At 28.8% G+C, this 25,821-nt stretch overlaps 6 protein-coding genes across 14 annotated transcripts in view; 3 read left to right on the top strand and 3 right to left on the bottom strand.

Moving 5' to 3' along the window:
• LOC145940385 (translational activator of cytochrome c oxidase 1) overlaps positions 1–12,118 on the top strand; it is a 51,944-nt gene extending 39,826 nt beyond the window's left edge. Inside the window, exons 3-6 of one of the 2 annotated variants that reach the window (XM_083045481.1) lie at positions 10,579–10,701; positions 10,989–11,235; positions 11,492–11,651; positions 11,852–12,118. In XM_083045481.1, coding sequence (XP_082901607.1) covers positions 10,653–10,701; positions 10,989–11,235; positions 11,492–11,651; positions 11,852–12,073 — 678 coding nt within the window. In that variant the 5' untranslated portion in view covers positions 10,579–10,652 and the 3' untranslated portion in view covers positions 12,074–12,118. Of the gene's footprint in view, positions 1–10,465; positions 10,702–10,988; positions 11,236–11,491; positions 11,652–11,851 lie in introns of those variants that run through there. The other variant, XM_083045480.1, reaches the window with a different exon arrangement.
• Positions 438–8,218, bottom strand: LOC145940384 (neuropeptides capa receptor-like). Its single transcript, XM_083045478.1, has 6 exons — positions 6,794–8,218; positions 2,546–2,636; positions 2,265–2,464; positions 1,663–1,911; positions 1,111–1,435; positions 438–869 (listed from the first exon to the last, which is right to left on the bottom strand). Exons 1-6 carry the CDS (start codon positions 7,077–7,079, stop codon positions 620–622), a joined length of 1,401 nt encoding a protein of 466 aa, XP_082901604.1. The 5' UTR covers positions 7,080–8,218; the 3' UTR covers positions 438–619.
• Positions 12,119–12,245: 127 nt separating the features above from the next.
• On the bottom strand, positions 12,246–15,348 carry LOC145940383 (uncharacterized). Of its 2 annotated transcripts, XM_083045477.1 has the most exons (5): positions 15,138–15,348; positions 14,836–14,958; positions 14,574–14,754; positions 12,844–14,419; positions 12,567–12,740 (listed from the first exon to the last, which is right to left on the bottom strand). In XM_083045477.1, exons 1-5 carry the CDS (start codon positions 15,208–15,210, stop codon positions 12,702–12,704), a joined length of 1,992 nt encoding a protein of 663 aa, XP_082901603.1. In that variant the 5' UTR covers positions 15,211–15,348; the 3' UTR covers positions 12,567–12,701. The 2 variants fall into 2 exon arrangements, with proteins under 2 accessions (XP_082901602.1, XP_082901603.1); XM_083045476.1 differs by having other exon boundaries at positions 12,246–14,419.
• Positions 15,349–15,888: 540 nt separating this feature from the next.
• Positions 15,889–20,751, top strand: LOC145940941 (caspase-1). Its single transcript, XM_083046608.1, has 4 exons — positions 15,889–16,259; positions 17,573–17,832; positions 18,008–18,313; positions 18,533–20,751. Exons 1-4 carry the CDS (start codon positions 16,171–16,173, stop codon positions 18,781–18,783), a joined length of 906 nt encoding a protein of 301 aa, XP_082902734.1. The 5' UTR covers positions 15,889–16,170; the 3' UTR covers positions 18,784–20,751.
• Positions 20,752–21,060: 309 nt separating this feature from the next.
• On the bottom strand, positions 21,061–23,342 carry LOC145940944 (ADP-ribosylation factor-like protein 13B). The gene is made up of 8 exons (XM_083046618.1): positions 23,250–23,342; positions 23,096–23,166; positions 22,868–23,001; positions 22,589–22,704; positions 22,208–22,384; positions 21,923–22,103; positions 21,769–21,799; positions 21,061–21,691 (listed from the first exon to the last, which is right to left on the bottom strand). Exons 1-8 carry the CDS (start codon positions 23,306–23,308, stop codon positions 21,381–21,383), a joined length of 1,080 nt encoding a protein of 359 aa, XP_082902744.1. The 5' UTR covers positions 23,309–23,342; the 3' UTR covers positions 21,061–21,380.
• Positions 23,330–25,752, top strand: P5cr (Pyrroline 5-carboyxlate reductase). 7 transcript variants are annotated; one of them, XM_083046616.1, is made up of 7 exons: positions 23,330–23,586; positions 24,218–24,350; positions 24,446–24,693; positions 24,769–24,850; positions 24,914–25,050; positions 25,127–25,338; positions 25,409–25,752. In XM_083046616.1, the coding sequence occupies exons 2-7, from the start codon at positions 24,263–24,265 to the stop codon at positions 25,485–25,487; spliced, it is 846 nt and encodes a 281-aa protein (XP_082902742.1). In that variant the 5' UTR covers positions 23,330–23,586; positions 24,218–24,262; the 3' UTR covers positions 25,488–25,752. The 7 variants fall into 7 exon arrangements, with proteins under 7 accessions (XP_082902742.1, XP_082902738.1, XP_082902741.1 ...); XM_083046612.1 differs by having other exon boundaries at positions 24,044–24,350; XM_083046615.1 differs by having other exon boundaries at positions 23,330–23,740.
• The last annotated feature ends 69 nt before the right edge of the window (positions 25,753–25,821 follow it).

Raw genomic sequence — 25,821 nt, 5'->3', positions numbered from 1 at the left:
ACAGGAAAATTAATTGCACATTATATTCGATAATAACATTCTCAAAATTTCGCTCTCTCTTTCTCTCTTCTAAGAATAATATTTTATACATGTAAGAAAACTGTATATTTTGTATAAAACCGTATATTTTATGTAAAAAATTTTGAATAAAAATAAACTGATAATATCACTGTTGATAAATTAAAATTTGACAGTGATTTTTATTAAAGATTTATTTGAAGCATTATGACTGTAAATCATTCATCTTTATATCGAAGCATATTGCGCTAAAAATTAAAATTTTTATATGGAAATAATCGTATCATAGTTTTAGTAAAAATTCTTACATCTCGTGTTAAAATTTTAAATATTTACACACACAACACATAAATATTATTCAAAATTGTATAAAATTTTGAACACACGTAAAATAAATAAATATTAGTCATAATGTGTAAAAGTTTATTTTAGAATAAATAATATAAAATTTTGATGTATTATATTATAATTGATAGTTATTTACAATGTTATACGATGTTGTAAAATTCTTTTAACGCTTATAATCAATAGTTCAAACTAATTATTTACAAGTTGCGCGCTACATATCTTTATATGTTTTAATGCAGCGAATGAAAATAGATCACAGACTGGTTTTAGCTACGGAAATCATATCTTCCGATCTTTTCGTGGACGTTGTGCTTTCGTTACTAGGTTGTTGGCGAACGAGTAAATGTCCTCGTTCAAAGAGAAACGCCGAGGATGAATCTTCCTTTTGTAATAAGCAAGCATTTTGAGGAAAACTGTTTGCATTTTCGTTATTTCTATCCTTGGCATTTTCCTGTCTGCTTGATGTAAAACAAAATATCTCTTTGACTTGAGCAATGCTATGCCTGAAGAAAAGATAGAAAATTGTTGCAATGTAATGTACACGGAGTATCCAATAAAACATAGATCAAGACTCTAACGAAACTTTTGAAGACTTTTAAAATTTGTATGTTATATCATTAGCATAAAAAATACTCTTATAAAAATATATGTAAAAAAATATTTATATAAAAATATCTTTAATTATATCATTGTTATACCAGCTTGAAATAGTGGCATCAAGAATTTGAAATCTCAGATTTGTACCTAATAGAACACATAAAGCTTCGATCGTGAATTTTATTTGCAGAGTCACGTCTGCGCAGATGAGATCCTTTATCCATTAAGATTTTATTTGTCGGACTCTTCGTTCGGCAGCATATCGTTTGTTTGAACGCCTGACGATATCTCATGCTCATCAAATTGTAAAGAATAGGATTGACTGTGGTGCTAAAATAATACAGACAACCGCTAAGAATATACAGCCATTCATTTAAATCCGGATAATAATCGGAATCCTGTGCATAGATGTAAAGCAAACGTTGGGCGTGAAATGGAGCCCAGCAGAGAAAGAACATGATAACGACTACGCCTGAAATAAATCATATAAAGAAAGCTTTAAAGCTTAATTATATAAAGATTTTTTTATATTAAAAAGTTTAAAAGAAAAGCACTAGAATAATATTTTTACTAATGTAAGAAAATACTAGTCTCACTTTTTCGTCTATATTTGCAATATTATATTAATTTATTTGTTATTTTTTAAATTATTATATTATAATTCAATTATTAAAAGAGAAATAAAAAGTGATGTCATACTCAACATCCTGATGATAGATTTTCTGGATTGAGTCTGTCGAGAATTGCCATGAACAAAGCCCTGTATTGGACCAAGCATTTTCTTGGTACTATTCTTTATCTTCAATCCCATTCTCGTATAAACCACAAGGATTACGAGCATCGGTATCAAAAAGAATACGATACAACTGAGTTCGTAAAGGGGAAATTTTGGCATATCCGGCAGAAGCATCGCGCAAATCGCCGAATCAGCTGAATAATTCCCGGAGCCTGAAAAATATCTAATGATATCATATAGCAATTTATAGAATGAGTTTATAAAAATTGTTATAATAAAATTGCAGAGTGTAAATATATCCAGACATTAAATAAACTCTCAATATAATCCATATTATAAAATTGCAAATTTGCGCATACAAGGAAGAAAACTCTAAAAACAAAATTCGTCGACGAAATCTTCAAAAATATCTGAATAAATAATTGTAATTCAGAGTAAAATATAGGAGATGACACGCGTTTACGTAATTAGAAAAATTGTAAAATCCATACAAGTTATTTATTGAGTTTATTTACTCGCGTGATGTGTCGAGAATCTCGCAAAGAAAAAAATGTGTCGGCTTAACCTGGTGGATATTCGACGAAATTGACCTTGGTATAAATCGCGAACGGTATAGCCGAGATCATCGCAATCGACCAGGCCGCAAGGATGAAGCGCATCGGTCTTTTGAGTCCACTCATCGAATAGACGCGCAACGGGTGACAGATGGCCAAATATCTCTCCATAGAGAACGCGACGATTGTAAAAACCGATACGTAGGATGACCTGCGAAAAGAGTCGTTGGGTTTTAAGAGAATGTATCACAGATCTCTACGAGAGTTATAAAGGACCAGAGATATTTCTTACATCTCCGACACGTACGCCCGTATCTTGCAAAGTCCTACGCCAAGAGCCCACGGATATTGTTGCCAAAACACGCTCAGCTCATTGGGGAGACCTGTAATGATTAATTAATAGATTAAGAGATTAAGGAAAGAATCTTTCGATATTGTTTCATTCTATATTTTCGATGAAGGAAAATGGACTCATGATTAAATCCGCAGAAAAGTGTAATTGATCTCAATTAGAGATATTAATTGCTAATTGATCTAGATAATTAAGAACGTGCAGTTAAACGCTTTAAATTCAATTTTTACATGTATTTCGTTAAAACAATTTTGTGTAACATGCAGAATGCCTGTTAATTTGGACAAAATTTGAAACGCGATATTAGAATTTTCGCTTTCATCTCTCTACGTTCTCAATTATATTAATATAGATCATCATCCGAGTCTCGTACTTCTCCGGATAAATGCTTTGCGTAGGCACGCGAGAACGTAAATTAATTTTCCGAAAAGCGCAGATTTACGACTAACTTAAGCCCGGTTAGTAATTAGCATGAAGGCACCGCGCCGTAGCATAACAATATTAACGAGGTTGTACCTTTTTATACTTTATGCATTTACGCAAGTTAAAGTAATAACTTTCACGAATTACATTCACCGTGAAAACGAACGACTGAATATTCGTTACATATTGTTATATGAGTCGAATAAACTCAATAAAAGTCATTCAAATGTTTGTGTTTTAATTAATTAATAAATCGTATAAAATGCATACAATAAAATCGTGCTCTGCACTTTTTGACGACTGATAAGCACAATTTAATATCTCTTCATCTGTTTGTTACTAAAACACCTGTCTTTTTCTACTTCTTTTGCTTCTTCTTTTTACTGTTTTTGCTATCTTTTTTATTCCAATTTCAATTGTTTTATAAATTCAGATATTTAAATTTTAATTAAAATCTATTTAAATTTTAAACTATAATTATTTCAGCTTACAAGTTATATATGTGTAAATAGTTGAAATCGAGGTACAAGTATTGAAAGAGTGGAAAGAAAAAAGCAGTAAGAAACTTTCATAAATTCATGTTTTACTACAATCATTTACATATATCTGTTTTACATTAATTGTCTTAATCCGACGATTTATTCCTCTAGCATGTTATTAAAATCTTCCTCCTAGCAAGAACCTTTTGAACATGAAACTAAAGAGATAAAGTATCAGAAAGAAAGGGAGAGAAAGAGAAGGTGCTGTAAATTCTTGCATCTTTAAAGAGAATAATCTCACAAGAAGCGAATGTTTGAAAGCCAAATATATATATGATGCTGTTATTAATAATGCCAGAAAGGGTCTTTTATCTTTCCCTTTCTTTTTATGATTTTCCTCATCACGATATATATGTATATATGCGGATATATATTGCGGATTTTGTCTTCCAGTCGTCTTCCAAAGCATAAAAGCTATCCGGTAGTCGTCCGGCATACAGTTGTCCTTTCATAAAGCTTCACAATGGATATCGAAACCCTCACCACCAGGGTTTGATTCTCACCATCAAAAGTTGAATGTATACGTATCGTTAACGATAAACTTTCTCGTTCTGGATAGAAACCCTGCGATCGTCTCTATTGTGCCTAACATTTTCTAAAGCGACGCCGGTTATAAATGTAACAACATTTGCCCGACACAAACCGTGAAGCCTTTTATTGCATTGCAAAATCGCCATTTTACTGCCAATTTTACGGAAGCGCACACAATTGTTTAAGTAATTAAATCATTCATGAGTAGAGCGTATCTTGATAATTTCTATTTCAATTTCAGGCAAAAATTTAATTTTTATATTATTTAATACATTATCTAACATTTTATTTAATAATTATATTATTTATGAAATATTACATTAAAAATTTATATTATTTCTTCTCTACAAAGAGTATATTTAAATTTAAGCAAACTGTGAATTAGCTCCAGTTTATTTATAGGGATTAATTGCAGATATTTATTTTATATTATATATGTATTTATATACTTAAATACAACTTATATATTTTATCTTTATTTTAAATCCTTATTCAATGTATCAAATATTATTCAATTTTACTATTCAAATGCTGTTTAAATTATTACGTATTATAATATATAATAGGAGCACTAACTTTTTTCACATTTCTATTGTATTGATATTTGAAACAGCGAAGAGAGGAGTCTATATTTGATTTTCTATGAAAAATATCGTTATCATGTCTAAGCAGAGGCTTCAATTCTCGCGAATTTCTCATGACGTAAATACGTCGTTGTTACCATTGGCAAACAAGTCTACTGTACAGATAACAATCGCGATTGTACACATAAAATGGGATTAATTTCAAGCTTTTATCTACGTGCGTCAATGCTAGAAGACAAGCGAATATCTCGTGTCAAGCAATCATGATAGTGATAATACTCACAACAGATAATATAAAATAATTAATTTTATTTATCTCAGAGAGAAAAAGAGTGGGAGGGAGAAAGAAAAATCATCTCTATATATATACGCTTTACAATGTTTACACGTATTTTTCGATATTTACGCGTTTTTTAACACAAATTGCAAATAAACATTATCATAGCGATTGAAAGATACAAAACAATACAAAATAATTTAAATACAAAATATATTGGTAAGTGAATATAATCGATAAATACGCGTAAATAAAAATGTATTAAAAATTGAAATCGTATCTTTTATAATGCTTTCAGCTATAGTTTTTATTGCTATATATTCTATCGATACATATATAGCTCAACAAAAAATAATACTCTTAAAAAATACAATTTTTTAGTTGCAATGGTTGTTATCAATGTCGTCAATATCTCTCGTCGAATTCTATGTAAAAAGCAATATCCAAAAAGAGCATGAAGAAGCATGCAAAATGTACAAGAGATTATTTGTCGCTACACTAAAGGGATTGGTTTCATGTTGTCGCTCCATCGGCTTTAATTCTGAACGAATTTGCTTCTTCGAAACTGAATTCTACCTCATTCATTATTAAGCCCTTTTCGCTCTCTTCTCAGTATCGCATCAATAATAGCCCGATTTTATATATTTTACAACACGATTCTTCCTTGCAATTCTTCGCTGCGTATCTATTATTCCGCGTTATTCAAACAAGGACAGTTTTTCAATCAGATTGGTTATCATTATCAATCGCTTTAGCAATCAAAATCATATGATTTATCAAAATCATATTATCACGAGCGAAATCGCCATCGATAGTTAACGAGTCGTTGATTTACCAGCCAGAGGCGATTCGGTCATCGACGCAGCTTTGTACCGATTAAAATTCGCCCTCTCCCTCTTCCCATCAATCGCGAATAAAGAGAGATCTTTTGTATGTGTTTTATGTGCCGAATGTATAATTCATATTTTATATTATACATATATGAGAATTTGCCCGTTTTGCGCGAAATAAAGAATACATATAGAACGTGAACAAAGTGGCACGTGAATCACGAAAAGTTAAATATAGCTTTAGACTGCATATGTTCTGTTAAATCCTACATTTATATTATCTGCCATTTTCAGAATAAAGGAAGAGAGATTTAGCGAGCCTTGATAAAAATCTCACGCTTGTGATCAATGTATCTAAAATATATATTTTATTTAAATTATAATAGAGATATATATTAAAAAGCAACGATCTTGTATTTTTTTATTTCAAATTATAAGAATGTCTCTTTATTAAAATAGAATTTGCAGATATCTTTTGATTATTTTGCTACTGCTATTTTAAAAATAAAAGCTCTGTATTTAGCATTAATTATTAATAAAAACGTCGGATCTATAATATCTAATGCAATTTATTTTTCTTTTATTAAATAAAATATCTCTTTTCTACGTAAAAAAAAGAAAATATGTAAATCTTTTTACTTATTGGAATTTATTTTTATTTGCAATCTATTATTTAGAAATCTAATATTTAAAATATTCATATTTGTACAAAAATTTTCAATTTTTATTTATAATTAAATACTAATTAAATCATATAACTTATCTTACAATTTTTGCTAAATTCTCTGACAAAATTAATTGCTGTAATTTTGATGTGACTTTTTTTATGTTTTTTCTGATAGATTAATGAACGTGAAATAAATTATTATGTATTATGTGTATCTATGATAAAAAAATCAATCGATTATTAAAAGAGATAACGTTCTGATGCAAAAAGGCGACATTGAAAGTAATTGCCTGAATATGATGAGCGCGATATTCGTGTGCATCTTTTACTCGCTTACCCAGGATAAGTAGAGTGAGGTCGGATATGGCCAGACTGAAAAGATAGTAATTGGTGGCGGTCTGCATAGATGCATTTCGGACGATGACCGTGCACGTAGCGACGTTACCGAAGACACCAGAGAAAAAGATGAGCAGGTAGGCGATCGTGAGCGGTATCACCAAGCTCAGAGGCAAGTACCTGGGTCCCAGCACCTTATTCAGGTACTCGATCTCCGTCAGATTGCTCAGATCCCAGTCCCGCCAGAAATCGAGCGTCTCGTTTTCGTCCTCCCTCGATGTCCCCATGATGAAGGATCCGCACGATGGATATCACAACTCCGTTCGATTCATCGTGGCGACAGAGCGACGATATTTCCTTTCACGTATGCACATTCTCTGATATCGTGTCTCGCGGTATATCGCGCGCAAACAAAGAAGCACACCGACTCGCGATCTTGATAAACCCGCGTCGAGTCAATAAACCTTCTTCTGATGATGGATTGTTAATGGGTCACCCACTTGTGACGGGGGCGTTCGAATTTTCTTCTGGCGTAATCTTTCTGGACGGTGGAAGGAGATCACGAGTGGGACAATAATTATGTCCTTGACTCTCTAATCGAATTCTAAGATAATATGCGTCGTGATCTCATTTTTTCAATGTTTGAATTTTCGAGTGAATACGATGTTCTTATTGGCCCTTCGAGGGCAATCTCTCGAATTGCAAATTGAGTAAAATGCTAATAAAAGTATGGATCTGAGTTCGTTTCTTGCTATCCGACAGAAACGAACATTCCTCGTAAAGATGCTTTCGTTTGTATTAGAAGAATACAATAGTATCGCGCTCGATTGCCGATTTTAAAGTATTGCAGAAAAATTATAATTATAATTTAATATAAAAGTTATAATTTTAATTATATTATAATTAAATTGTAACTGAAAGAATCTATAGAGGGACGACGCACACATTTATTTACCGTTTAAAAATTTTATGATTTAATCTTATCGATCAAACATCACTACACACAACTGTCAAGTCGACGCACATCGTTGTAATTATTGTTTTTGTTTTTTATTTTTGTACACTTAAACTCTTCAGCGATCGTCTTCAATAATCAAAGAGCCTGTAATTGCAACAATCAACCTTCAATCTTCTAATTTAATTATAATCAAAATTACGAATTCAGGCTGAAAAACGTATTGTTTACTGTCTGTCACTTCGTCTGACACCAAACATTATCGACTGCTCGAAAAGTACGCGAATGTTTGTAATTTCACTAGAAACATGTATCGTTACAGATTATACAAGGTGACTTATTAACACGCTATTTTGACCTGTCAGTTGGCGCTGTCAAACCGATATACCGGAGTAGTTGGATGTTCACACCACGCGAGGAAGGAAATGTTAAATCAACAAACTGTCATCCGCGATAGAATGTCGCGTATGAACTGAGTTCTCGATCATCACAAACATATGTTGACATTACTCCATTCTCCGTAGATTCTACTGATAGGAAATCTTTTTTAATGTAACACCGCACGTTGCCAGATCAGAGTGATCAAACCTTTTTCTCAAGATCATTATCGTCGTTTGGAGAACAAATTTCAGAGGAAATTAATATTAAAATGGTGTGTATTGAGAAACGTGATCTCTTGAAAAAAACTTTTTCTGCAAAGACAGGTGAACTTAATTAAACAGGCATTATTATTGTTTCCTGAGAGAAAATTTTTTTAAAGACATTTTTCTCATCGCCATCTCAAAATTAACTTCTTAAATTTTTCTAGAGAAATCGTTAATAAGATAAATCGTTAACAGAAATTCCATGATACTTCGATAAAATATTATATTACACAATGATTACGATTATTTCAAAATCTTCTCGAAGCCATTTTCGCGAAAGTTTACGAGCAATATACATATAGAATAAGCATCTTAGACCAAATTTCCGAAGGTTTATGCTAATTTGCTGCCAAGCTTGATAAAGTTTTAATCCGATAATTTAACTTTGCAGTAAATTACTATTACAAGTTTAAATATACTTGATAATTATATGCTTTTTCATCCTAATAGTTTTTTGTAAAAGATTATCATTATTGACACATGACACATTAACGAACGATTGATGTATCGATATTTGCATATATTACATATTATAATTTTTTTATTCATGAATTATTTTTTTTTATATTGAAAAAATACATTATTTAATATATGACAATTATTTAATTGTATCTTATTTGAACATCATACATTTAAAAAAATTATTTTAAGGACAATAAATACTATCTATAGACAATAAATGCTATATAAAACTTATTTCAAAACATATAGACAATTATGTATAGATATAATATGTGTGTATTGTGTGGGAGTCTTAAAAAAAGTATAAGCTTAAAATTTCATGCTTATTATATTAAATAAACTTTTATAATAAAAATGTTTAATTACCATGATACTATAACATGCGCGATATATATCATACTTTTTCTCCTTTAAAATACATTTTACATTGAAAAATCATAGTTTATTCAAGCTGTAGATGAGATGAGATTTTTTTGTCACTCGATTACTTCGTCGCATGTTAACTTGAATAAACAATGTGTACATACGTATACATATATGCATATATATAAGCATGTATACGTGCGTGATAAGTGATAAGTGACACAAAATAACATGTGTGCATGCGCCAGTACGCGTTCGATAACATCTATTCCGAATTCTATATATAGTTATAATGCATATTGCACTATATATTGCACTCATTGTAAATATATCAAAGCATTTTTTATTTTTGCATACATAAACATTTTTACGCTATGTTCTTTATTTTGTAGCATATTTTTTTAGAAATGAATTAATTTTAGTATTTTAACAATTTTGTCACATATTTTTATATAATTTCTCAAATATATATTATATATATATATATATATATATATATATATAATTTATTATAACCCAATAAAAATGTTTGGCATCTTTTGTTTATAGATAGATAAATATATTTTTTTGCATATATATATTTCACGTAAATTTTCATTAATGCAGTTTTATATTAGAATACATTTACATATATAATGTATAGACATATAATATAATATAATTGTTTCATATATATATATATATTATAATAAGTTTGTAAATAATCAAAACTCATCTTTACATATATATTTCACGGAACAAATCAAAAGTATATGATATTTTTATATGATTTTTCGCGAATATTTACAATTAGATTATCATTTTCTCTTATGTACAGAAATTATATATATGTAGAAAAAAAACCGCAGAGAAATATGAAACAATTTAATAAATAAATAAAATAAATACTGAAATTCGTAAAATAAACATAGAGTAAATAAATTTGTGCAAAAATTGAAAAAGATATTCGTAGCTAACGAAATATACAATTATAAATATTCATAAATGGGTCATGTTTATAATATACAAATATGAATTATGTCGGTAATTTTACTTGAAAAGTGAGAATGATTATGAATATCAACAGTCATGATACACAAATATCTAGAAAGTGGACACTTGTTTAAGATTGTACATAAAACTCCTTGATTGGTCAATCGCGCCTAGTGAAAATTCCTAGTCATATTTTGTTGTGCCCAATTAGGATGTGTGTTTCCTATCTAGACATATTTGACCCGAGAATGTTGAATCCGGAAACCGGAAAGTATGGCTAAAAATCTAACCTGCTCAACCTACTGTGCAACATAACATAACTTTTTTTAAAAATGACAGAAATATTGAACAGATTACTTTTTAACAGATATATTTATTTTTTATCCAAAGGTAATAAAAGATTCGCTGGTCATAGCAAATGGGCGAATATAAAACATACAAAAGAAGAAAAAGATAATGAAAGGATGGTACGGTTTCATCACTTAAAACTACAAATGCGGATTGCTATACAAGGTATATTTATTATGACAATTATATAAATGTAATAATATATATAATATGTTTGCTAGATAAAATGCTCCCATATATAAAACACTAAATATAGATTTTTATTTATGATTAATGTGAGACTACATTTAAACATATTATTCTTATATATATTCATTTTATTGTACATGATAAAAATATATTACTCTTTTTACTATACTTATATAATATGCTTAGAGATTAATCAGTATATTTCATGTAATGTATATTTTAAATATTGATATAAATTATTTTAAAAAATCTATATGTTTTAGTGGGTGGTAATGCAAAACCTAGTCATAATTCAAGATTAGCACAAATCATTGAACAAGCTAGAAAGGCGAATATGCCTGTTGCATCGATAAATAGTTTCCTTGAGAAAATGGAAGCACGCAAAAACAAGACTCAAGCTGGTATAATAGAAATTCGTGGCCCAAGTGGATATGTTCTACTTGTACATTATATAACAGATAATATAAAAGCATTTCTAATAGAACTTAGATCAAAACTGAAAAGAACTAGGTATGAATATATATATGTATATATATAAATATATATATATTTATTAAAATTTTTTTTATATATAATTTATATATTTAAAATATGTCTCAAAACATAATATATTCATATATATCTTTTTTTTGTTCTGTATATTTAACATATACAGAAATAATTTTTTTTATTTAATATAAGAACTAATATAAATTTTAATGCTAAATTAATGTAGCATTCACAAACACATCTCTTATATTTATTATTATTTTAATTATGTATATAGTGGAAAAATCACAGATACTACTGTCAGGAAGATGTTTACTCATGTTGGTAACATCATAGTTGAAAAGAAAGGTGATTTAGAGCAGGCCATGGAGGATGCTATTAATGTTGGTGCAGAGGATGTAGAGGAATTTGAAGAAAATAATATAAAATATTTTCAGGTATGTTTATATTATATATATATATACATATAGTGTATAACAAAAACTTATTTTTAAAATAAATTATAAGGTAATTTTTATTTATATAATTAATCTGAGTATCAAGTATTTAAACATTTTGACAAAAGTGATGTAAAAATAGTATTCTCTAAAATAAAAATTATAATTTTTATATACTCACGATATATTTTTTGTTATAGTTTAAATGTGAACCAAAGCTCTTAAGTAAAATACAAAATCTATTAGAAAATCTTCAATATAGTATACTTTTAGTAGAAGAAGATTATATACCACATAATTTTATAGAATTAAACGATTTGGATTTGAAAGCTGTTTCTCAACTTCGTAACAAAATTCTAAATTTAGAAGATGTTAGTCATATATATGATAATATAAATAATGAAATTTTAACAGAAAAGTAATTTTTCAGTTTGTACAGTAACACATGCAAAAATTATAATTGCAAATTAAAAATTCATTATATATTAATAATAGGATTATATAATACTATATTTATAATTATATATAATCAATAAAGTTCAGTACCTTTTTGTATCAATCTTGTGTATATTGTATATTTTTTAAATATGTGTTGGTTCCCTAATACATTAAATTATATATTTAATTACATATATGTAATAGAAATAATCTTGAATTATTATATAAATTGATACAGAGAAATACATATTATACAATATTAAAAATATATTATCAAAAGGCACACTTGTTTAAATAAATATGTATATATTATATATACGCATATACTTGAAGATACATAATTCTTGTCAGCAAGCAAATTAACATCTATCATTGAAAATGTTTCATTACAAAATTATTGTAAATTCTAGTTAGTATCTGGTGTAATATCTACACCATATCCCTTTATGTCATGAATGTTAGACCCAGGAAAATCTAAAAGTTGATTGTTTTGGAAAAGATTTGTCAACATCTTTTTAGACATCCTTGTTTTTGCACTCCATGGACTAAGAATTATATTGTCGATAGAATCGATTATTCGACTTTTCTTTACAGATGTGGATTCTACATTTTCTACTTCTTCCTGCTCGATAGTATTTCCATCCACAATTTCTAGATTAGAGTTAATAGAATCTTTAGTATCAAATACATTCTTTTCTTTTGATTTCTTGTCTTTTTTTTCTTTCTTTTCTACTTTTTTGGTATTTAAATTTACCTCTTTGCCAACATTTTCCTTGTCAGAAATTTCCTTCTTTATATCACATTCGTTCCTAAAATCTTCTTGGTGAATGCTCTTTTTCTTTTTCTTCTTTTGTTTATTTAAAAGTACCTTTTCTTCTTTTTCTTTTTTAATTCCAACAACTGGCAATGTTTCTATTTCTGTCGCATCCTTGTTTTCATCCATGATTAAGTAATTTTGCTGCTGCTTAGAATTTGTCTTATCTAATATTTCAATGTTTTGATGATCACTGCTTATTTCAGTTTGAATAACACATTTTTTAATTTTACAATTTCTCTTATCTTTTTTCTTTTCTTTTTTATGTTTCTTAGAAATTTCAATTTCTTCTTCTTTACTTTCCTTACGTTTCTTAATTTTTTTATCTGTAATTATCTCTTCGCTTTCAATATCTAATTCCTCACTTGCGATATCAACTACAGTAATGTTTTCATCTTTGGTTTTCTTCTCCTTTTTCTTCTTTTTTAACTTTTTATCAACAATATCTGTTTCTCTATTTTTAACAACACTAGTATCTAACATATTTTCTGATTCTACATTAATCTCAATTATTTCTTTTTCTTGTTCTGGTGATTCTTGTATTGTTTCTAAACTAGATATTTTACATATCTTTCTTTTCTTCGTTTTTTTGCTTTTATGTTCATTCAACTTATTATCATTAATTTCTTCAGATACTGTTTCTATATCTAATGCCTCATTAACAAACCCGTTTGACATAGGATTTATAATGCTCTCCTGTTTCCGTTTCTTTTTATATTTCTTATTTTCAACTTCAAATTTATCCAACGTGGCTTTTCCTTTCTTTTTTTTGATGGAATCTACATCATACTCATACAATGTGATATGATCATTGAATGTTACACCTTTCTTGTCGCTTCTTTCATCTGTCAAATCTAAGCCACAGTTCTCTAGACCAAATTGTGCTCTGGATACTTCAAATTCTTTGCCATTACAATCCTCTTCAAGCTTTATGTCTAAATTAAGAGCTGGATTTGTAAAACCATCTTTACAGTTTTCATTAATAATCTCTGTTTTGAATTTCTTTCGGACATTGTGTTTATCCAATTCGGTAGCATGTAAACTATCGCTTTCATATTCTTTCTTCCTCTTTGTGGACTTTTTGCAAGTACTGTCAGTGTTAGATAACATAATTTCTGTAGGACTGTTCAACCCCAAACAAGGGTTATCAAAAGCATAATTACTCTTCTTGTCAAAATTTTTTGACACTCCATTGGACAATATGTTCTCTGTTTTTGGTACATATCCAAAACCAACATATTGCTCGTTCTCACTTTCAGAATTGGTTGCTGGGTTATCGATCATATTCCTTGAAAAGTTTTTAGCATAATTTGATTTATGTTTGAAGTAATCAGTCATGCTACCACTATTAATTGTGACAACTTTATTTTTACTAATGCCTTTTTTTTCATAAACATTGTCATCTTCTTCTGTCTTTATTTGAACTTTATTTGTCAATTCTTTTTGGCCAAATATATTTGCCAAATCTTTCGGTTTATATTTATTTATGTCTTTGCCATGTGTAAATTTCTTATAGCTGCAAATAAATTAATATTTTTATAAATATAAAATTATCATAAGAATTATTGAAATATCTTTAGATAACACACATTTTATTTATAAATGCAGGTTTATATGCATCTTTTAGTTAAATTTGTAAAAAAAATTAAAATATTAATTTAAATGCTTACTGCACACGAGCACGACTCTGCTTAGACTTCAGTTCCAATGATTGTCCACTTAAACTATTATCTTCTCTTTCCAATTTCTGAATAGTGTTTTGATTTTCATTCCCATGAAGTTGTTGCAGAATATTGTTAAATTTATCCTGATGTTCCACCCATATCTCAACATTTTTGTCATATCCGATACCTTAGAAAGAGAATAAAATTCTAATTAAGAATAATGTCTATGAAATAGCTTTTATACATAAAAACTGTATGTTTTAATTACCTGCTGTATCCTTCTTGTGTGGCACATTGACATATTCCGTCATGCCTTGCTCGTTGACACCGAGTCCTTTTCCTTTCGTCCAGCCCATTTTCTCTAACATCTTCTGACCAAACTTATTCGAGTCTGTTCCAATAATAACATGTGTTAGTTAATAGAGAAGAGGCAAATCAAAGTTTATTAAAAGAAATAAATAATATATATAACGTATGTAATATTTAAACATGCAAAAAATTATAGTTTATAAGTAAATAGAAAAATATTTTCGTTCTGAAAGTTTTACATATATTTTAAAACATTCATACCTTCTGTCCACCACTTTCCTCGTGGATTAAGACTCCGTTTTTGCTTTTGTCGACGTTCTGCAAGCATAGACATGTTCCCCAATTTAATCTTGATTCCGTCTTTAATTTAGACAATAATTAGATAGATTTAAAAATAAGAAAAGAAATATAAATTCTTTTTATATTTTTCAAAAGCTTCACGAACTACGTTTTTTTAAATTCACTTTAAAGGTTAGAGTAGCCATATTTATTCTTATTCGATATTAATCGATATCAAATAATCGATATGTCAATGAAGAGAAATATCGAATGAAATTATGAATATCGATTAGATATTTTGAAACAAATATTTATATTTCGAGAAATATATTTTAAATTGCGATTAGCAGAAATGATGGGCAAACTCCGAATTGAAATTTTATATTGGAGCGAACCTTCAATTCAAGGGCGATTAAAAGATCGATTTTTTTGCAAAAGGATAGATTCTTTGTCAGGGATTCGCTGAGTGGTTGATGCCATTCTAATATCATAGTCAAAAACATTGACTCTAAAGCTCAATGAACTTTCTCGCCAGGAACGTCTAAACAAAGGACCTAAAAGTACTTTTTTCCTCAACCAATTTTATACTTTATTAAAGTCATATTTAAGTCCATATTTAGCCTGCACGTACGAAAAAAGCGTCTGTCATCCGCGACAAGGAGAATGTGGGTGGGGGGAGGGGAGGGGGGTTCTCAGCTTCTTTTCACCTTTACAAAGATTCTTGTATGTAAGGTGGCGACACTGCCTCGAGCGACAGCATTTGCGAACAACGGCGTCTTGCGAAGGCGAAGATTGTAATTATAAATTGTAACAGACTAAACAGTCTGTGACGCATATACAGTTATCAACAAACATTATCGCGCGTTTTCTTCTACGAACGTGCTTCTTATCTTGCTTGCATAAAATTGTCGTCCAACTCGGACGCGTCACCTGAACGCAACGACTACGAAAAACTGCGCAGAAAAAAAGCTATCCTTTCCCTGAGATCGAGCTCGCACGAGAGACGCAAAACGCCATGTGTTCCACCGAGCCTGACAACAATGTCAATAATGGAGCGAGAAACGACGACGACGTCGGCGATGCTTTCGGAACATTAATCAGCAGGTATAAGAATCTGTCGCGAGCGCGATATATTATCTATTTTTTTCATTATAGTGTAAATTATAACAAATATTGGCTCGCATATTGTCAGCAGTGTTTGCTGTTATCTAAATAAAATTATATAGATGATCATCTAGATGAAATTTTGGCGTTATCTTATCTTTATATAGATAATAAAAAATATGTATTATCTATATCTGCATCTTAGATTTAAAAAAGTGTTGTCTTTACTAAATTATCTAACATAATATTCAGATAATTTGGTTTAGAGTTTCATAGCACATAAAAATATTTTAAGTAATTAGAACTTGAGCAGTAAACGATCAAAACCAAGATAAAAACTTATAAATAAAACTATAAATATATTTTTATATCTATAATTTTCATTTTTTTATTTTACATTACATTTTTTAACTGTTTACATAAGCGATTTTAAAAATAATATTATCTGGAAGTTATCTAGATGAATCGTCATATAATTTTATCTTTTATCTATATATATTTAAAATAAAATCATCTTTATCTTATCTAAGATGAATTTACATATTTTTATCTCATCTTTATCTAGCTAATTTTAAAATCATCTAAGCACAACACTGATTGTCAGTGATATTGCGTTGCAATGTTTTTCCATGAATATTTACAGCGATAAAGTGCTCAGTATCGATATTGCAATAAAAAATGTATATTATTAAAGTAGAGATTATTGCTATATTTACTGATAAAGATCATTAAGAGATACAGTATAATTTGGCCAATATATTTGATATAAAACACTTATGTCTGATTCTTGAAGTCATAACGCAGTTGCATTGAGTAGGGTGCACTCTAGCACTATATGTGCTTTGAAATATTTTAAAGCATTATTTTTATTGTATTATTTAGTGCCTTAAAATATTTTAATAGCATAAATTGTAGGAAAAATTTTTATAAGAACTTATAAAGGCTTAGAAAATTCTTAGAAATCTGCAGTGGCTTTTCAAGATCATCTAACATATAATATAAACGTGGAATTATATAAATATATTAGTATATTTAGTAAAGTAAAATAATTTATTTATAAGAATCGATTAGAGAGTTAAAAAAAGTTAATAATGTCACAAACTTTGAGATTATAGAAATCACAAAATATACACAAAATTTCATTGAAATTGGTAATGTAACATTATAATAATTTTGTATATTTATCAATAAAATATACTGTAAAATTTAGGCTTGCATCGTTGTAGAGATTTAGAATATAATTCCACGTAAAATATATAGTTTGTATCTCTAATCCAAAAATATTTGACAGTACATTATAATTGTTTTTGTAGGAATAATATAACTTCTAGTGCAGCATCATTACAAACATCACCAACCGAACGTTATGCTACACATTATAAGATGAATCATTCTAAACGTGGTATCGCTTTAATCTTTAATCATGAATTTTTCAATATCTCACATCTCAAAGCTCGCTCTGGGACAAATGTAGACTGCGATAATCTTATTAATACACTGAAAAATCTTGGATTTGAAGTAAATGACCTCCACAACTCTACTCATAGAGACATAGTAAAACAGTTAGAAAAAGGTAAATCATATTTATTGATTTGTATGTGTTTATATTATTGTTACTTCAAAAATTCTTATATTTTCTAAAGGATATTTATTGAAAATTTTGAAAAGATATATTTCATAGAAACACAATAATATAAAAATATAAAAAAGATATTCTACAAAATAATCATAAATTATTGTTTTTGCAGTCTCAGACATGGATCATTCTGAACATGATTGCTTGATAATAGCTGTGTTAAGCCACGGCGAACTTGGTTTGCTTTATGCACAAGATACTGCATATAAAGCAGATTCTCTCTGGTATCACTTCACTGCCGATAAATGCCCGACTCTCGCCGGAAAACCTAAACTATTTTTCATTCAAGCATGCCAGGGTGACAAATTAGATTCAGGCATTACTCTTAAGGAACGGACGGAAACAGATGGATTACCAACTGCAACATATCGTATTCCTTCTCAAGCTGACTTTCTGATTGCCTATTCAACAATACCAGGTATTATATTACACATTATCTGTAGATAAATTTGATCTGTTAGATCTGTAGATTACTACAGATATATTAGATTATTATAAAAACTATTTATATATTTATTCATTTTATCTCCTCTCTATCATATAGTCTATAAATATATCAAGTTTGAAACCCCTAATTGATGATTCATTGCCAGTCTTAGATACTTCATGATTCAAAAGTGATTTTCAAAATTAACAGGTTATTATTCCTGGAGAAACACTAGCCGCGGATCATGGTTCATGCAAGCCTTGTGCTTGGAATTACGTGAAAATGGTATTCGTTATGATTTGCTAACTTTGTTGACATTTGTATGCCAACGTGTTGCCATAGATTTTGAATCAAACACGCCTGATAATATTTCTATGCATCAACAAAAACAAATTCCGTGCATCACTTCAATGCTGACACGTTTGGTAAAATTTACATCTCCAATGAATGGAGTTGTATAGTCAGTTAAAGGTGTATAAAAATAATTCATGTGCTTGTATATGTACTTTATATTTGTGCCAGTGATCAATTTTTATACAAAATATTTTTTTTTAATTATATCATTTTTTTAGTTGTATTATGTTCCTTTTTTCTCTAACAGAAATACAATACTGCCACATCCATGATAAAACTTTTTTACATTTTTTTGTATTGAGAAAAACATGCTGTATTGTGATAAAAATAATTAATTTTTAAAAAATATGTATTGTATTTACCATGAACAAAGTAATATACACACACACATACTATAAAATTATACATATATAAAACATAAGGGTATATTTTACTTTTATATATATATATATGGTACTCCTTACAATTTATTAACTCTGTTGACATTTATATGCCAGCATGTTGCCATAGACTTCGAGCCAAACATGCTTGACAATATGACTGCATTCCGTGTATCATTTGTATGCTAACACATAAGATTTATATTTCTAAATAACAAAGTTGTATAATCGGTCATCTTGGTGTACACACACATATATATATATATATATATATGAATTTATTCGGAAAAAATTTTAAAAAAGCAATTCTCTTGCTTCCGACAGTCTCATTTCATATAATTAAGATATATAATAAGTACAAATAAAAGATTTATCAATTACATTAAAATTTATATGATGTACACAACTATTCTTAATCATATTTTTCGTCAGTAATTTTTAGAAACATAAAATATTGATAAAATTTATAGTAGATATTTCATACATTCTATTGCACAGTAGCATTGATGTTATATATAGATATAAATAGAATATTTTTTAATTATATAATGTATTATCATAAATCATATTACACATAAATGGTATAACAATTTTATTTTTTTTATTATATATACATATATATATTTTTTATTAAGCTTTGTAAAATGATCTCTGCAATAAGTAATAGCCTGTCATTGACGAAACAATGTTCAATATTCAACTTTACAATGCATAACTATATTTGCCTGAAATAAATTAGTTGTAATTTATTAATAATTACAACAAATATTCAAATGTTACAAAAATGTTAAGATAAGTTGCATTGTGATTAGACTAATTAACATGTATTATCTTGCTTGCAAACACCGAAATTGCTAGCAGGTATACAGTGTTGTGTCGCTAGTTTAATAAATATAATAGATAAGAACTTTAAAAAAAACGAAAGGATCAATTATTATAGCAAAAATTGCTGTATTCGCAGGAGAAACGGTAACAAAATTTGCGAAACGTGATACAAAGTCTTTCATAGTAAGAATAATCGAATTTGTATGCCTTATACACTCGCAATTGTTTGATAACTATGGTTAAACTATTTAAAACTAAAATATGTATGCGTGAGTATAACGTGCATAACATATATTTAGACATTATATATGTATATATAAAATGTAGACTATATATATATTATATATAATTTTTTTATATATAATATATATAATAAATTTTATATATATAATTTTTGAGAATCGCATTCTCATTGTTCCTTATTGTACAATAAGATGTTTGCAATTTAGCACATGTTGAAACGCATGTTGCAATGTAAACATCTTATTTAAATAATGTTATAAAGTAATTGCTCAAAAATATAAGATATACAAGATGTTGGGCAAAATGAAATTATGCAATGTCTCTCACATTGTGTATTGTGATAAATGTGTGCTAAGAATACCCACTGCTATATGTCACGTGAATCCATTTGAGATTACAATTTTCGAAATAATGTTACCGGAGTATTAAAGCAATTTTCAGCATCTTTATACACTAGCTTTAGCGGATACTTTAATGTGTGCTTTGTATCGTATATATACATATATATATTTGTAATATCTTTCTATACACAAACTTGTATACAAATTTCTGGAATAAACAGATAAAATACAAAATTGTTGCAATGATAATATATAAAATCATTCGACAAAAAGATTCTTTTTTTATGGATTTTTGTTTTTTATTTGGCATAATACCACAATTATACTTGCAACAGTGAAATTATTTATTTGCTTGTTTAATCACATAAAGATAATATTCTCATTAGAATTCATCAATCATACAAAATTACAGGACTCATAACTAAATTGAACTTTATATATCATTGTTAAACGATTGTTCTATTATTGAATATTTCACACATACACAGCTCATGAAATATATTATTTAATGCCTTTTTTTAAAATAAAAAGTATATTTTATTGATATCTTTTGTGTATTGTATAATATATACATAATTATTATTATATTTACACATATCATAAGTTTATAAAAAATTATATTTTAATACATATGTATATTATTACACATACATGTTTGCACAACTTTCGTATTCTTCGAATTAAAAAATGATAAACTAACAGTATAAAGTGTTTTATACAAAAGATATTATATAATTAATCGATGCTATAAAATAGCAACGTTGGAGATATTATTTATCTAAAAGTCATTATATATACTTTTTACAATATTATTATCATGGATCAACTTTGTATCATGATACTGTAATGTAATGTATGAACGTGTATGTGTATGTGGTCCCTTTGAACTTGTTAGTATAAAATCTACAGATGCTGTCATTGAAGCACTTGTCCAGGAATATTAATTATTATTTTATTTAATAATCGTTGCGATCTCTCTGGTGCTGTATATGGACGGACTAGATTTGTACTAGCATAATTTTGACTATAATCTGTATTTAAATTTAAGGGATCTAATATTGTAGTCATAGTTTGTGTGCTTTTCTCTCCAGCGAGAGTTTCCGCACTAGGCGTAAGATTTCGCGAGATACTTTCACATTCAATAGATTGTTCAACTGGAAGAGGAGCAGTCTTATTTCTTCGTACAAAAGCTTTTATAATGCTTCTGCCTTCATTACTCTTCGTACCTAGAATATCATTTTACATGAGTCTCAAAACTGAGTGTTGTATATGTATATATCTTTTTTGTTTATGTAGTACATACCATTGCATGATTCACTTATCAGAACTTCATCCTGAAATTTTAGAAAAGTAAAGTATTAATGGTAAGTAAAAAAAAAGTTTGTATATTGGAATACATTTATATATATAAGATATAGATAAAATGAGATGGTGGATAATTAATACAAAATTTGTACCTTTGTTGCCAAGAGATCTCTAATAGGTTTAAATGGATTTGAGTGTATAGAAATTCTTGATGGTGTATTTGATGCAATAGACTGGGATTTCTGAACACGTTGACAACTTTGTGGTTGTCTTTGTGGTTTCGTTCTGTTATTCAGAGCAGTATAATTCTTTACTATGGTATCCAGCAGCCATCTAGATGAAATAAATTCTGAGTATCAATATAGAGAAATACATGTTATTAAACCTTTATTTTGTATGTATGTTCTAAATTTTGTTTACAATGATTATAAACTTACTTATATCCATTTCTTATGCCCATAGTATTACTCTTTGATTGTTCCTTATCATAAATGCAGGAACATGTTTCTACTCTTGTTGGACATCTCATGGCATTAGCTGCGTGTTCCACATCCAAATTTTCAACCAGATCTAACTCATCGATAGCTCCATTCAAATCTTGTTTGTTTGCAAGTCTACACATACATTATAAAAATCTGAATGAAATTACATGAAATTAACAATATCATCACACATCTTTATCAACATTTTTACTCATATAAAAGCATACAAATGACCTAAGCTGCTTTTTCCTAGACTATAGACAGTACGTATAAAAAAATGTGAAACACAAATGTGCAAAGGCGAAAGGTGTACGGACATAAATTCAGATCCCTTACAATAATAATGGTTTCGTTGAAATATGCTCGTGTGTTATTAATTCATTAAACACGACTTTATTTTCTGCAAGACGGGAAATATCACTAGCATCCACCACATATATAAGACCGTGTATCTAAAAGATGTCAAATAAGAATACACAGATATGAATGAGTGTATTAAAATTTCTTTTACCATTGACTAGATATAAGCAATTGATGAATTGACTAATAATTTCATTACAGTACTCATATATGATTCCAATGTCATGCGTTTAGAAATGTGCACATGTCGCTTACATCATTGTAATATTTAGGCCACAATGCTCTAATCTGAGAACTGCCACCGAGGTCATATATCTTCACTGAATATGAGTTATGTTTCAAAGATACCGTCCGAAATCCCATTGTAGGCAGTACATTCCGATCTGGATCTGTGAGAAAAATATACATATAAAAGATTGACAGTATATAGTGATAAGTTTTGCTCCTATTTTTTTTTTTTTTTTTTATTTTCAAAAAATTTACCTCCGCTGATATGATTCAGTATCAAGGACTTCCCAGCATCGTCTAACCCAACAATAAGCAGGATAATCGTTCTGAAATGGCGAAAAAAAAAAATATAAATAAGAAGATATCGACGTCTGTAGCACGATACGCATGTGTCATAAATAATGTATACTTTTCTGTGCCGCGGTTCCTTCTCAGCTTCCTTAGCACGCTCCTGATGCAATTACCCATCGTTAAAGGGAAGATTAATTGCGTTTCGGCAAACTCCTGTCATTTATTGCATCGTACATATATGTGACACACATATTATAGCTAATTCAACGTACTATATATATAAATATACGTACGCACTATCCATACAAAACTATATACATATATATATCGGAATAAGCTCCGAGAGAGAGAGAGAGATAGAGTATCTTTGTCTTTTTCAGTACAGTTCTATTAAAAAGTTTTTTTATCGCTCTTATAGAGAATAGTAAAGGATTAAAAAAAGGATTTTATTGCGTGTAAGTTATTGCTCGTTACGTCTGAAACACCCATGTCATTCAGAGTAATCTTATGTCATATTCATCATTAAATAGAACTGTCTGAGGATTGTTTTGCATGCACATCTCCATGAAAGAACCAGACAGCAACATTTGTTTAACATTGAATACATATGTAAAGTATGCACTTAATAATCTATCATAATTTTCTGCTTTTTCAGCAGCTTTTTTATCTTTGTAAATGAATCTCTTGTAAGCGAAATTTAATTAATGTTAAAATATAAAATTTATATTTTGTAAAAAAAATCCTTAATATATCATCCTTATTATTTCAAAATTAATAGAAAAATATAATTTTGTGTTACATCTATTTTTTTAGACTTAATTTATTATTATACATTTCAATCATTAAAAGCATTCATGTTACTTGAAAGCAAAAGTCAATTTACCACAAAATTAATGGTTTTTATCTTTATAGCTGGTTAGGCTTCCAATGGAATTGCGTATATGCCAAATTAATGGTTCTAAACAATGACCATACATTATATAGATATAGATAATTACATAATATTGATGTCGACTTTTCAAACTAATTATATATACATGGCTGTAAATCGCACATGGCATTTATTAAAATTGTTTATTGTTTTAGCATAAAGTTATTTAATATATTCAGTGACTTGTATAATTAATTACGATGGAACAGTATTTAAAATCTATCAAAGTTGGATTCATTGGAGGTGGAAATATGGCTAGTGCTATAGGCGCTGGTTTAATTTACAAAGGTAATTGCACTATCTTCTATACCTCTGTCAAAATAAATGAAAAGCTTATGACAAGATAAATTTACAAAAACAATGATACATATATGCTTCAACAGGTATATTGAATCCAGATAATGTTTGGGTTTCCGGCCGTACAGACAGAACGCATGGCTTTTGGAAGGATTTAGGTGCCCATCCAACATTGAACAATAATGAAGTTATAAACAACTGCAAAATAATATTTTTGACAGTGAAGCCACATATGTTAGACGACGCGCTTAACACTGTGGAAAGAAAGGCAACTGATAAGAGCAAGCTATTTATTTCAGTGCTTGCTGGAATGTCTCTTGAAACCTTACATACTGTAAGCAACATTTTATATAAAATATATAATATAATTTCAATCTACACAACAATCGGTACACAAATTTTTTTTCAGAAACTCTCAGCTGTTACAATTTCACCAAGAATAATTAGATCTATGCCAAATACACCCATGATGGTTGGAGAGGGAATTACAGGTATGTCAAAAAAAGGTGCAATATATGTGGATTAATTTGTGTTAATACAAATGTAATTTTTAGTTTATTGCAGCAGAAATGTCGAACCGAAAGATCTGGAACTGGTAGATACATTATTTTCCTATATCGGTATGAGCCAAAGTGTTCCAGAAAGTCTTATAAACGCCATTAGTGGTCTATCAGGTTGCGGTCCAGCATTTGTAAGTTATTTCAATATTGCTGCAATTCAAGAGACGTACGAAAACAATTGTGTACAAACTTTTAATTTATATTTAGGCATATCTTATCATAGAAGCATTGGCGGATGGAGGTGTGAGGATGGGTGTTCCAAGGCCATTAGCGACTAAATTCGCAGCTCAAGTGCTAGTGGGTGCTGGAAAAATGGTACTCGAGACTGGACGACATCCTGGTCAGCTGAAGGACGAAGTCTGTTCGCCTGGAGGTACTTCTATTGCTGGTGTTCATGCTATGGAAGCAGGAGGTGTCAGGTATTTTATAAATAATTTCATTTATTTAATCATGTGACTTCTAAATAATTTAAATTTAATTAAATCGCAGGGGATCTATGATGAATGCTGTTGAGGCTGCTGTAAATAAAACAAATGAATTAACTTCTCAATCAAGTCTTAAAAAATAGTAGCCCTTTAATAATTAATATTTTGGGATATTTTTTTAGAGTGAATAAATTTATATTATATAATATTATTTTATATCTTTTCATTACGTCATTTTTTTATATTTAAATATTTGAAGAAAATATTTCATTTAACAAAAACTTTTTTAAAGTGAACTATAGTATAATGGTGTCATGAATGTGTCGCAACTTTCAAAGTTTTGTTTTTATGTAAAAATGAATTTTATATATATCTTCAGGGAGATATATATAATCATTAATATAGTTTATTATGAAAAATATGTACTATATAAACAATGTCCTATTAATTACTCAGAAATTACAAGCTATAAATTTA

The sequence above is a fragment of the Prenolepis imparis genome, unplaced genomic scaffold (genome assembly GCF_030444845.1).
Source record: "Prenolepis imparis isolate NDT839.2.m4 unplaced genomic scaffold, iyPreImpa1.0 SCAF_9, whole genome shotgun sequence".
Classification (NCBI taxonomy): Eukaryota; Metazoa; Arthropoda; class Insecta; order Hymenoptera; family Formicidae; genus Prenolepis; species Prenolepis imparis.
Note: the sequence above shows the minus strand (reverse complement) of the source record. Positions and strands in the feature narration are given on the sequence as shown.

Coding starts and splice junctions, on each gene's coding strand:
- LOC145940384 (XM_083045478.1), bottom strand. CDS start 7,079: ATGGGGACATCGAGGGAGGACGAAAACGAGACGCTCGATTTCTGGCGG. Junction 2,637..6,793: donor CCTCACTCTACTTATCCTGG/GTAAGCGAGTAA, acceptor TAATCATTACAG/GTCTCCCCAATGAGCTGAGC. Junction 870..1,110: donor AGCTTTATGTGTTCTATTAG/GTACAAATCTGA, acceptor TCTTTTCTTCAG/GCATAGCATTGCTCAAGTCA.
- LOC145940383 (XM_083045476.1), bottom strand. CDS start 15,210: ATGTCTATGCTTGCAGAACGTCGACAAAAGCAAAAACGGAGTCTTAAT. Junction 14,755..14,835: donor ACACAAGAAGGATACAGCAG/GTAATTAAAACA, acceptor TCTCTTTCTAAG/GTATCGGATATGACAAAAAT. Junction 14,420..14,573: donor CAGAGTCGTGCTCGTGTGCA/GTAAGCATTTAA, acceptor ATTTATTTGCAG/CTATAAGAAATTTACACATG.
- LOC145940941 (XM_083046608.1), top strand. CDS start 16,171: ATGTGTTCCACCGAGCCTGACAACAATGTCAATAATGGAGCGAGAAAC. Junction 17,833..18,007: donor AGTAAAACAGTTAGAAAAAG/GTAAATCATATT, acceptor TTGTTTTTGCAG/TCTCAGACATGGATCATTCT. Junction 18,314..18,532: donor TGCCTATTCAACAATACCAG/GTATTATATTAC, acceptor CAAAATTAACAG/GTTATTATTCCTGGAGAAAC.
- LOC145940944 (XM_083046618.1), bottom strand. CDS start 23,308: ATGGGTAATTGCATCAGGAGCGTGCTAAGGAAGCTGAGAAGGAACCGC. Junction 22,705..22,867: donor GGCCTAAATATTACAATGAT/GTAAGCGACATG, acceptor GACATCTTTTAG/ATACACGGTCTTATATATGT. Junction 22,385..22,588: donor TCAACGAAACCATTATTATT/GTAAGGGATCTG, acceptor ATGTATGTGTAG/ACTTGCAAACAAACAAGATT.
- P5cr (XM_083046616.1), top strand. CDS start 24,263: ATGGAACAGTATTTAAAATCTATCAAAGTTGGATTCATTGGAGGTGGA. Junction 24,351..24,445: donor CGCTGGTTTAATTTACAAAG/GTAATTGCACTA, acceptor ATGCTTCAACAG/GTATATTGAATCCAGATAAT. Junction 24,851..24,913: donor GGTTGGAGAGGGAATTACAG/GTATGTCAAAAA, acceptor TGTAATTTTTAG/TTTATTGCAGCAGAAATGTC.